This window comes from Aplidium turbinatum, chromosome 18 (assembly GCF_918807975.1).
Source record: "Aplidium turbinatum chromosome 18, kaAplTurb1.1, whole genome shotgun sequence".
Lineage (NCBI taxonomy): Eukaryota > Metazoa > Chordata > Ascidiacea > Aplousobranchia > Polyclinidae > Aplidium > Aplidium turbinatum.
The window spans coordinates 9,335,392-9,348,458 of record NC_137489.1 but is presented as its reverse complement, the minus strand read 5'-3'; the positions used below and the strand labels follow the sequence as shown (position 1 = coordinate 9,348,458).

Genomic DNA, 13,067 nt, shown 5'->3' with positions numbered 1-13,067 from the left:
ATCTGAAGCCTGTTTACTTAACGAAAAGCATTTATGAAGAATTAGACTAGCAGTAACAAATTCAGATTGCTTGATGCGGAACAACAAACCAGTAGCTACATCATTACCTTCGTTTGACATTTGTTGGAGCATTGACAGCAGTGCTGGATAGAGGCTACATTAATAACCCCATCCAGATAATCTGAACGTGCAGACCATCTAGTAGCCTATCAGATAACGAGTGCAATGCAATTTTTTCAGACGTGATTCCCTGCTTTTTCAAATGTTTTTCATACAAAAAATCTCTCTTGGTAGAACAGTCCATAAAGTGGTAGATGTTACCAATTGTTTTAAAAATTGTTTTGACTGTAGCTACGTTTTTAACACTGCGCCCAAGCACAAGATTTAATCGGTGTGCAAAACAATGAAAATATACCGACAGTTTTTGGCACTCGCTGCAACTAGGTGTTGCTATACACCTTCATCCTTGCCTGAAATGTTGGTGGCCCCATCAAAACCTTTGCCTATTAGGTCTTATAAAGCTTGTGTTTCAGCTGTGATAAAAGCCATCACCTCAAAATGGTAAAATTAGACTACAATCAATCAATACAACAGAGCGATAACAACTGAAGATTCTTCATTTCTTCGTATGTCAATGCTGCAAAAGTAATTCATACGTAAGAAGTTGAAATTAATTTATGACGCAGTCACTAGACCCCCCTAACCCCCTGCATACACCCCCCAAGTTTTTTCATCGGATCTCGACGAATTACAAAATTGACCCTAAATAGGAGTGGAGTGGACATGTCCACCCCGTGGCGCCGCTACTGGGTCCAGGGGTACTTTTGGACCTGTATTGTTTACAAACTATTGTTTATTTTACTAACAAACTATTATTTATTTTACTACTTAGCCTAAAATTTTACAATAACAAATCGTTCAAGGTGACACGTCACGATGGTAGGCTATTAGATTATTTTCTACTGACATGTTATCGTCATTGCGAATTAAGCCTTTTGCTTTTTGCGAATGTAAAACAAATTGCGGAAACAGAAAGAAATGAAAAATAGCAAGCTAGTAATAACAGAAATAGAAAATAGCAGGCTAGTACACACAGAAATATAAAATAGCAGGCTAGTACAAAGAGAAATGGAAAATAGTAAGCTATTAGAAATAGAAAAATCACACAGACTATCCCCTTTGTTAGGCTACATGAAAGTAAGAAATCTTCAGGCAACACGGCACATGCGATAACAACAACAATAGGCTAATTTGTCACTAGTGGTAGCAATAGATTGAAGAAACATGTTCGAAAATAATGAAAAACAATCAGAAATGATCGAAGCGAATTTGTTGTCGAAATGAAATAAAATGTTTTAAAAATATTCAACATTTAAGAATGAACTTGCGCGACCCAAAGTATAATCACTAGAAGGTTAGAGCCTCAAAGAAGAACTAGGATAGTTTTATTTAGAATTTTCGTTTAAAATCAATAAAACTAAGATGACTTTCAATCATCTATGGTCCAGAGAAGCATGAAGCCCCATCAAAGAAAAAAGCTTTAATACTGGAAGTGTTGCCAGATTTGACCGAATATTCTTGAAAAGAGGGTGCCACACCACAAAGACGACGTTTCTACTTCTTCTGCGGAAGTGGTTGTTGTTTTTTCTGGATGAGGCGAACTTGATGTTTCTAAATTCCCAGGAATAGATATGTTAACATCTTCAGGTTCAGGTGGTATCTGAGAATTGTGAGCTGTCCTGTAAACAAATAGATGTCAGGAGTCACATTTTCATCTCACCGCACTGCGTTACGTTGTTATGCAATCGTTTGAAACATAAGCATTTTTTGTAAAGTAAAAAGGACCAAGGTCGATTGATTCATTTAAAATCGTCAGGGTTTTCTTAACCAACAAGAACAAGGTGTGCGTCACAATAGGCCACACCAGGCAATTTCAAGTCGCTAGCAGGGTTGTCAGATTGGAATAATTGATTCCAGATCTGGAATCAAAACGAACTGTCTAGTAGGGAAAAAAAATGTCTGGAATCTGGAATAATTTTTAGAAGCAAATTGGGATTGTTTAGACAAGTCTAGATTGTTTCGGTAATTGCCTTTTTTTCATTGCATTTAGTAGCTGCAATGCGTGCGCGTAACTTTCTGCCTTAGTTCCGTCTCTTTGATTGAAACTGTGTTGCTGAATTGCACGCTATCTGGCACGAAAGCCTGTGTGTGAGAAGTGTGACGCAACCTAGTTAGCTGACAGGACTTTCCGCTCACTTAACACTGGGTTGTATTTCCATGTATGTTAAGTTTAGGCTACTTTTAATCTGTTATGTTTTTAGGTTGTTACAGAATGCAGTACCGTAGTTACTGTTAAGTACCGGTACGATATTTATTGATTTTCATATTTTGTTGCATCGAAGCAGTTAGATAAGAAGTTCAAAAATCCAAGCGTATGTGAAGTTTATTGTAGGAAGAATATGGCTCTACGCAGTGGCGTATCCTGGTGGGTTGAGCAAGGGATTGAAGGGAAGCAATAAAACTCGTAGGGGGTAAGAACGTTCCGAAGGCATGCGTATTCTAGGGGGTCCGAGGGCATGCCCCCTGGAAAAATTTTGCAAATTTACACTCAAATAATGGATTATATGTAGTGCTTTCTGGAAACACTTTTAGGGTAGGCTAATATTTGTATGTACGTACGGTATGAAATTTTTTAGCAGATATACAGCGATTACCTTATTAAAGGTAGCTCTTACACAAACGGGCAAAAACTGGGCAAGGCTTCTCAGCAGGAGGCAACCCTACGTACATTTTTCAAGAATTCTAATGATATAAAGAAAAAACAGTTGCTCTTTCGCTTGCTGTGTTCATTTGTCAGCATACATCGTTTACACTGCCAATCATTTGACAAACTTAATTTTTCAACAAGCACGCAGGCACAGACATAAAATTGGGGTGAACAAAGGCTACAAAACTTGATAAAAAATGTGCTGGCATCATCTTATCTTAGGGATATTTTTATTTCAACATGAAGATTCTCACCACTACATATTGTAAGTTATATCATATTTACAATATACACTGCGTATTTAATGGTATTTTGTTTTAGACTTGAAATGAAATGTCTAGAATAAATTTAGAATAATTTAGAATCAAACTGGCATGCAATCTGGAAGGGAAGGCTACAACTAATCTGACAACCCTGGTCGCTAGTGCGCCAGTTTTCGAGCAAAACTTCGAAGAAGCCAACTAAGCGCAACAGTGGTTGGAAATCGTACAAAAACCCTTCATTCTCGCCCTTCCTTATAATTAGGGCAATTTTTTGTCACTAAAAGTTCCTTTTTTTGGTTGTACCAATTAACAAAAGGAATGTAGAACCAAAATTTCATGGTTGTGGTGTCAATATTTAAGAAGTTATAAAGTTACTAAAAGTCACTTTTTGTGCATTTAGGTTACTTTTCATTTGTTAGGTCACTTTATTTTGCTTACTTTTTGCCTAATTCCCCTATTTATTCATCTTTCATTGCTACTGAAGAGATGAATTTACATTCTATGTAGCCTAATGCCAAGACTTTTAATATATCTTCTACTATGGTGCGGATTTTAGGTTTGCACAAGCCCATGCTTGTTCAATGTTCATATCACGTTTCACGTTTCATGTTCATAACCGTTTGCTCACTGGTGTTGGACGCTATGGTGCAGACATGTTGCGTTGGGGCTTGGCAGAGAGTGCTGCTTGTGAGTGTGGCGAAATGCAGACGGCAGCCCACATTATCAAGGATTGCCGGCTATATAGATCACCTCATGGTATGGAAGGCCTAATTTCCATCGATGACGACACCAGGCAGTGGCTAACCAACGGATGCCCTGACATATAGCGACAATACGAGAGAAGAAGATCACGTGTATTCCCGAAAATTCGTAAACGTTAAGTAATTTTTTTTTTTGATAAAATAAATTGTGTTAACTATATTTAGCCACTTGTTTTCTCTGCAACCGCTAAAGTGTTTGATTGACAGAAACTTCCTGCCAGAGAATGTAAAACATTACATAATTACGGTATGTCTAATTTGAATGCGTAATTATAATTTGAGCACAAATTGAAACTACTTTAGATGCTTTTTATGTTGAATTGCTGCTATTTCTTTCGCTTTCTTGTTTTCGTTGAATAAAGTTACTTTTTGGTTACTTTTTTGCAAAATTAAAGTCACCTTTTTGAGTTTTTTAGGTTACAAAAAAATCGCCCTACTTATAATTCAGATGGTAGGCTACAGCCCCCGACTTTGTAGAAAAACAAACGTCCAAATCAAGCGGCACTGGTCAGATCTACAGATCAGGCTATAATATCTTCCAGCGGGAATCAGGAACCAGATGAAAATATAGGCTATAGGCAGCCTAAATTGTTTAGGCTAATGTGAGACATACTACGTCTTTCTCAGTGCTGTATTCGTAGGGTAGGCCTATACGGCGGTATACTCTCTGCTTTTTCGAGCAACTATAGTATACCCTCTGGGTTTCCCAATAGAGTGCCTATGCTATTCTTAGGCTACTGATTCTTGACAACTATCCTACTAACTAACTACTTAAGCAGAGAGTATACTGCGTATACCGCCGTATACCCTACGAATACAGCACTTCTTTCTTGAACTTGTAGAATAGTGTAGAGTAGACAACTTGTAAGCCTATGCAGCCCACAGCTTACAATGATTCATTGACAGGTGTATGGGTTGCTGGTATTTCAATCGGCCTGATAGGTTTTGGTTTCGGATTTCGATATTCCGTCAGATCTCTGCAACAATGTAGCCTATTTGTTAAATTATACATTATGTAGGTGTTAGGCTACAGACTTAGACTAACATAAAGTAAGGTAGGCTTAAGTAGCCTATCAAGAAAAACAATAGTTTGATTTTTGAAATTAGTAGCATATACAGGGCCGTAGCCAGACCGCAGAGCAAGGGAAGCCAAGTTTTTTTAGAGGGGCGGAAAAAATTGAATCATTATAATTGTAGCTGTTGCTCGAGAATGTTGGGGCCCCCGGCTGGCTATGGGCCTGAGCATATAGCCTGCGTCAGAGTCGGATCAATTGCAATTGAACGTAAATTAACTTAACATTTTCATGTAATTACCAGTAGGCCAATAATTGAGACTTTTGTTGCTGTGTAATTGCAATTTCAAAAGATTTTGCTCCAAATTACAATTAGCCTACATTTGGTCAGTTGCACGCATGATAAGCAGGGTCCACAAAAGTCAATAAAGTCAAAGATTTTTAAGGACCTCGTCTATCCACGAATCAAAGAATAAAGTTGTTTTCAGCACCTAGGGGACTGTTTTTAAGAAGTTTATAGGTCAAATGAAGTCAAAATTGACAATAAAGTCAAAATTTTCAATAAACTCAAAATTTGTCAAATTATCGCTTTTGACAAACTTTTTGTGTTACTTGAGAGTAATTTTTGTCAAAATCCTCGAGGAAGCATTGTAAATCAGGAACTGCGATACAGTTAAACCATATTAACCCATAAAAGCAGGAAATATATCACAATGCCCAGTGCCCACTTGGATTATCAGTAACTTTTATCGCAAATTGTCCATTGTTTATTCATTGTTACGTCTTTAAATATTTTTTATAAAATATTCCCTCTTCACAAACGTGATCTTTTCGAAGATCAACCGTTTGGATTTTAGGAATAGCCTATTCATTCACTTATAGCTTGTCACGCCAGTGTCGGAGCCAGGTAAGAGCATTGTTTGTGATGTTTTTGAGGTCGTTGTCATCACATGAAGGGCTAAGGGGGCAGTTGGTGAGGATGTGCTTCATCGTCTGATTGTCTAGGCCGCAATCACACGTTGGGTCAGGAATCATCTTCCATCGGAAAAGATTGCTTTTATTTCTCCTAACTCCGCAGCGGGCTCTATTTAGGGATTTTAGGCACACAGCACCAAATAGCCTACTGACATTCTGTAATACAAAAATGCCTTTCAAGCAAGCTAAATCATCTTCAGCAAAAGTTAGACAGATTTGTCGAGATTTTCCTATCGCCAAAAAACACGACACACTTCTTATAATCCATAAAACAATTGACTTTTCGACAAAATATTACGTTTAGGTCTGAAATCGACAAAATATTATGTTTGAGTAACTGGTATCAATTCAAGGAAGAACTGTGCCCTCTGCAAATAAACAAGTTCGTTAGGTCAAAATAAAGTCAAAATTTGATAAAAATAAAGTCAAAAAAAATTTTTAGATCAAAATAAAAATGGCCCTAAATCAGTGGTTCTCAACCGGGGGTCTGCGGACCCCAAGGGGTCCGTAAAAGTTTCCGAGTTTGCAGCATGATTGATGAATTACTAAATTTAAAAATTGGTTGATTGTGCTTTATTTGTGTATTACCGTGATTTCCAAACTGTACTTCCCAACGAACTGATGCGATCTCCTTTGAAAATTCAAAGGTTTGGTTTCTCAACTAAAAAAAATATCATATAAATGAATTAATTTTTTAACAAGGCTATGTTCAACTTAATTATTTTGAGACAGCAGTCTATCTATTGATCAATGCTTAACTTAGAAATGCAAACGTTAGTCAGCAGTCTATCACCACTTACAGTTTTGCAATGACAAAGATTATAACGAATTAAGAAAATGAAGTATCTTCTGACAGGTGTTCTTTGCATTATAACGAATTAATATTGATTAGAAATGAAAAAAGGGAGAAATTATTTGTAACGGGCGCAAAATTCTACTGATTTTTGATAAAAGATTACTGATTTTTGATGTTGTGTGCCAACATAATGCTCATAACATAATTTTGTCAATGCCATCAATAGTCATAAGTGCGTCGCGAATTCAGCAAATTCTTCTAAGTGTGTCGTTTCGAAACTTATGTAAAATTTGATTCCATTATAGGAGAAGCGATATACCAAAATTTCACATAAATTTTTTTAAGGGTCCGCGATCGCTTCGAAGGTACCAAAAAGGGTCCGCCAAAACAAAAAAGTTGAGAACCACTGCCCTAAATTGATAAGCTATCGGTGCTTTTTGTTGAGCAGCTAGTTGGGGTTCAAAGGAGACTTCTAGCCTACATTGCAACCTAATCTTTATCATATGCAATTTTACTTGTTATTGATAAAACCGTAAAAAAATTTCGATGAACATTACATTTGGAAGTAGGCTAATCGTAATTTGAAAATTTCAGAACAATGTATAGGCCTATTTGTAAAAAAGCAATTAAAAGTTTTGATGGTTGGCCTACCGTAATTGTAATCAAATTGAACTGAAAATTGTGTAACTGATTCAACTCTGGCCTGCATATTTTGTTACTCTTTAAAATTGTGTAAGCCTAAGCAAAATACATCCATAAGCTGCATGTGTCCTAATTGTAAACTTAACCCGTCACTAAAAAGATTACCTCGAACTCAAAATAAAATGAATCAACAAACAATAAGATTCAGGGAGTTAGGACAATAAACTTCATGTTGTGTATTTTCGATATTAAACGTTTTAAAAAAGAACATCAAGTCTTTGGGCATATAATTTCATGCAGTGGCCGAGTGGTTAGCGCGTTGGGCTCGCAGTCGAGAGCCTGCAGGTTCGACTCCAGCCACCCGCACTTGCTGTTGTTTCTCTGGGCAAGAAACTTTACGATAATTGCCTCTACTCAGTGATCGATTTCGAGTAATGGGTAGTACCAAATTTAAGTCATATAAGTAGAGTAGACAACAGGAAACAGACATTGCCGTCGGCTGCAGCGTGGGTCAGGTGTAAGGTACCCTTCCCTAATAAGGCCTTTTTGATTTTGTCGCAAATTTATCATGAAATGGAAAAAGCGTGTACCAATGTGTGTTTTATTGTGTTTTAGCATCTTTAAAGCACCTCTCTAGAATAATTTTAATAACATATTGACCACGGTTTTAAAATTATAGTTGATTTGCTAATTACTTCTGAGTGGGCCTTAAAAGGGCACCATTGCCTTAATAAGGCCAGCCATCTAAACTCAATTTTTTAAACCATAAAGTGCGGAAAAAAAACAATACACAACATCAAAACCGCGAAAAATCCCAAAAACAATTTCGTTACCATAGTTTATTACAAAAAGAAATGTTAAACTTCACGTAATGAGTTCAAGTAAGTTCTTTTCCAATCAATCGTAAGTTCGTGCAAACAAGGTTTTTTTCAATCACAAGTTCAAATAAATTTCTTCAAAGAAATTCTTTTTCAACAATAAAACATTTACATGTCACAATCAGGACATGCAAATTCATCATCACCTTTTGTTAAACCAATGCAGTCTTCATGGTTGCCTACCACATTTTGCAACTTTCACGTTGCCTCATGTCGGAGACTGTATTTTCTAAACATAGGCTACTGGGCAACACCAATTTCCTACACTTGGACGTCTTTTCATAATTACTGTTTTCCCCTTTCGTTTTGCCTTTTCTCTCCCTTTTCCATACGTGTCAAACAGAGACTTCGATACAGTTGTTGCGCGATAATTAATGCTCCTTTTTCTCTGCCCCCGCTTCTTGCTTAGAGTATTTTCTGACGGTGTAGCCATAATGCTATGACATGGTGTTGATATGGGGGGCTGTGTTGAGATCCCATGACTTGTTGATGGTTGAGGAGAGATCCCATGACTTGTTTATATTTGTGGAGACATCTCATGACTTGTTAATGGTTGTTGAGACATCTTATTACTTGTTGATATTTGTGGAGACATCTCATGACTTGTTAACGATTGTGGAGACATCCCATACCTTGTTGATATTTGTGGAGACAACTCATGACTTGTTGACGGTTGGGGAGACATCCCACAACTTGTTGGTGGCTATGAAAACATTTCATGATTCGGTGATGGCAGCTGAGATTGGTCACCGACTGTATGGTCAATGTTGGTGACATCAATGAAGCAAAGACATGGTCAGCAGTAGACATGCTAGCAAATGGAAAAATTCCAAATCCTAATAAAAGCGAAACCCAATTTTCGCAAAACTGGAAACAGGTAAGTTATTTTGTGCCCTAACCACATGGTGGTGGTGTTTTGATCTGAGGTTGTACTTGTTAGCTGCCAGTAAGGGAGTATCAACTGCACTGTCTTTCTCCTAACAGCCCTTACAAGCCCACAATTGAATGCCAGGGGTACCTACCCTAATAAGGCCCATGGCTGATTTTGATGGGCCTTGTTAGGGCAAGTCTTCACAATCAGTTTAACATGAACTACCTAAATACAGGGTGACCCAAAAAAAGCGGGTCCCGCGTACACTTTATGTCATATCTCCTTTATTTATTCACCGACTGCCCTTCTTTTATAGGACATGGCAGAATCAACAGCGGTGAGTGCACCAAGACCCCAGTGGGAGCTGGGACAAAGAATACACTGTGTTAAATTTTACTACAAAACAAGCTCGTTTAAGAAAACCCAGCACAATTTCATGCATCAGTTCGAATGTGAAAAGGCTCCATCCAAAAGCAGAATTCAGAACTGGGTGAATCCCTTCGAAAAGTATGGGACCGTGGAGAACCTCAACGCTGCCAGTAAGAACCGTCCAGGCCACTCGGGACGTCCCAAAAAGTGGACAGCCAAGCTGGTCGAAAGTGTGAGAGAGTCTCTCCAGCAGAGTCCGAAACGCTTTGTGCGTAAACGAAGTCAGTCTCTCGGTATGTCCGGTGAGACTTGCAGGAGAGTGCTGGTGAACGATATCAGGGCTTACCCATACAGAATACAGACGATGCAGACCCTTACAGCCTCAGAAAAGAAGCAGAGGAGCGCTATGGCAGTCAAGATGCTCGAGAAGATCGAGGAGACACCAGGTTTCCTTAACCTCCTTTGGACCTCAGATGAAGCCCACTTCCATCTTGACGGAAAGGCGAACTCCAAGACAAATGTCTCCTGAGGGTCCTCCAGACCCACTGAAGTAGCCACCAAGCCCCTGCACTCTCCTAAGTGCACGGTATGGGCTGCAATCTTGGCCAGAGGCATCATCGGACCAATCTTCATCGAAGAATCTGGCGCAGCAGTAAACTTCGGGGGCCGAGTGATCAGTCTCAAGACTGATTTTGACTGGGCACCCCATAGCCCGGACCTGAGCCCCCCAGATTTTTTCCTTTGGGACTATCTTAAGGACAGAGTGTACGCAGGGAAACCCAGAACCATCACGGAACTCAAGGAAGCCATCAGGGAGGACATGAGAGCCATTCCCAAGTCAGTCTGTAAGAACGTCATGGACAACTTCGTGCTGAGCCTCAAAAAATGCACGGAGGTAAATGGAGGCCATCTAGAACATATGCTGTAGAACGGAGCAAAAAAGGCCTAAGACCCTAGTGTTTTGATGTGATGTTTTGAACATAATAAACTAGTTATAACCAAAGTTTCATTTCATTCAGACAAAACACTAAGAAACGGGGCCTAATTAGAGTTGGGGCCCGTTTTTTTTGGGTCACCCTGTACACTATCCAAGAAGGGTCAATATGTCAATACATGTTGAAACTTTAGACCCTTTAGCATATCCTGAAACTCTAACAAAGGTAGAAAACAAACACCACTTACGAAAAACGCCGATAGATTAAGAACTGAACAAAATTTTACTCCTGCAAGATAGCTTTCAGAAATTTACAACTAACTCTGCTGGCATGTGGTTTATTCTAGGAAACCAAATTACTTTTCTGTTCATTCACATGATTATCGCAGCCAATTAGATTACAACAGATGTTCCGTGCTTGCTTTGGTTTTCCAGATATGAAAGGGTGGGCCTTATTTAGGCACGGGCCTTATTTGGGCAGGGTACCTTACGTCGGAAGGCGTACACCGATGCATAGCGCTCAAGTCCGCTTTCCCGCAATGCAGGGTAAAGATATAACAAACAAACAAACAAATGCACTCAGACTTATCATTTTCAAAAGTTCTAGACAACAGTAGAAGCGTTTAGCTTTTAGCCTTTTTCTGTAACGATGATTTTCATCAGTCATTTTGTTGACAGTCATAGACCTTATCCATACACAGAATTAAAAATTGTGAACCCCATATCTGGTTGTTAGCCAACAATCCAACATAAATTGATAAATAAATTTTTAAAAGTAAACTTAGGCGAAGCACATACTTTGCCAGAGTGCTCTCCTTCATAATCAAAGCGGCTTTAACATGATGGGGTCTAGTACTGTCGCTTCGTACTTCAATAGATCTTCCATAGTTTTTTGTTGTGCATTTGTTCAGTTTAAGACGGGAAAGTGGGACTTCACGAACTTGAATTGTGTTTTGAACACCTTTGCTTTCGAGAACGCGAAACACATAGAGTCTCCGATTGCTGTAAACCTGATTGTCAAATCTCAGAACTTCCAAAGGCGGAAACCTATCTCCATCCATTCTTCCCAGTATAATGTCATCAATCGTGCGGTTGACCGGGTTGCCATTTTGGAACTTAGGCTTAATTGTGTCATGAGTAAATCGTACATCAGAAGGTGTCACGTCATAAGTGTTGTAGGACATGTCGAAAGGCGTTTCCTAATTTCACGTTCTGCAATGAACCAAACTGTGCAGGTCACACTTCAAAAGTATTGAAGTTCTTCCACTCAAATATTTTTTTTTTCGAAACTAATTTTTATAGTAGTTTATTTTCTCTCTCATAAATTCTGAAGTACGAGAATAATTGCAGCTGGGTCTAATGCTGATCATGCAAACTTCAAAATATTAGAAGAAACAGCAGCTTTCAATTGCTTTGCAAAGAATGAACTTAAAAGTTTTGTGGACAGCAAAAAAGGTTTGGTTACCAGTTCATCTCGGAAAATTCAAAAATTACCTTCAAAAAGCTAACTGAGCCAGTAATCTACCGAAAAGAGGTTGACCGGTGATAACAAATTTATATTGATCTTGCGTGATTGTTTACTTTTGTATATGGCATTTTTTAATACTGCTGTCTATAATGGATGTGTAGTAACTGAATTTTATGTAACGTTATAGTATGTAGCCTACAATATATGCAACATCAGTGGCGGCTCGTCTATAGAAACTGCAGAACTGCAGCACCCCCCTGCACATTTCAGAATTTATTTTTTTTATTAATTTTACGTTTTTTTTATTTTCTCAATAGATCCTACCGACTAGAAGTTTCATAATTTCTGAATTTTAAAAATTATTATGATTTTTCAAGTTTTATATTTGGAAGCTCTGAACTGCAAGCTCTGCAGTTGCCATCTTATAAAAAAAGAACGGTAGGTACTTTAACATTACCCACTCGTCGAAAAGATACGCCATCATGCGTGACATGTTCATTCGCGATTCAGCTGATTTCAGTCATGTGACTCGACACGTGATATTCTGATCGAAAAATTTTGATACAAAGAAATTTAACTTAATGCTTCACCACAACCACCGTTGCCTAATGGTTAGGGCAGAGGAGTAGTAATTTCGATTTCGTGGGTTCGATTCCCACCTTCTGCTAATACTATTTTTTCTTCTGCAACTGAACTGAGTGCAAGAAGGATCTTAATGGTAGCCACTTTAACAAGTCGAAATTGTGACTAAAACACAAAGCAATTTCACATTGAAAAGCAGGCAGTCTTCGACGAGTGGGTGATGTAAAAGTGCCTACCAAAAAGAACAAACAGGAATGGTGACGTCATGTTTGGCTGAGGTTGCTTTCAGCGCTTCCACTTTTGTGGTAATTACCACAATTGTGGAATTTTCATCATGCTTGTGGTAAAAATGTGGTAATGAAAAATTTGTGGTAAAAATGTGGTAATATGGAAATTTTGTGTGGAAATGTTGCCAAAATGTGGAAATTATAAATTTTGAAAATTTGACATAAAATACTATCAATAAATAAGAGCATTTAAACTGTTGTCCTCCAAAATCGAACAGATATGCAAAAAACTACTTATAATAGCATGTGACTAGCATGTTCCGCTGTTTTCGGTTTGATTTTGGAATGCGTCCTGACTTTTAACTTTGAAGGTAGGGTGACCATGTGATCATATTCATAGTCAATATGTCTTTCAGATTCTAGCTGCGGTGTCAAGTACAGTACTTTGCAGTGGCGTAGCCAGGGGTGAGGTTACAACCCCCCTTTGGCACGCGTGTGACGTCAAGATATTGAGAATGATG

At 38.4% G+C, this 13,067-nt stretch overlaps 1 protein-coding gene across 1 annotated transcript; it reads right to left on the bottom strand.

Annotated features, from left to right (window-relative positions):
- Nucleotides 1-1,411: 1,411 nt before the first annotated feature.
- LOC145787073 (uncharacterized) lies at nucleotides 1,412-11,171 on the bottom strand. The gene is made up of 3 exons (XM_082598788.1): nucleotides 11,068-11,171; nucleotides 4,682-4,768; nucleotides 1,412-1,739 (listed from the first exon to the last, which is right to left on the bottom strand). The coding sequence occupies exons 1-3, from the start codon at nucleotides 11,088-11,090 to the stop codon at nucleotides 1,541-1,543; spliced, it is 309 nt and encodes a 102-aa protein (XP_082454914.1). The 5' UTR covers nucleotides 11,091-11,171; the 3' UTR covers nucleotides 1,412-1,540.
- Between the last annotated feature and the right edge of the window lie 1,896 nt (nucleotides 11,172-13,067).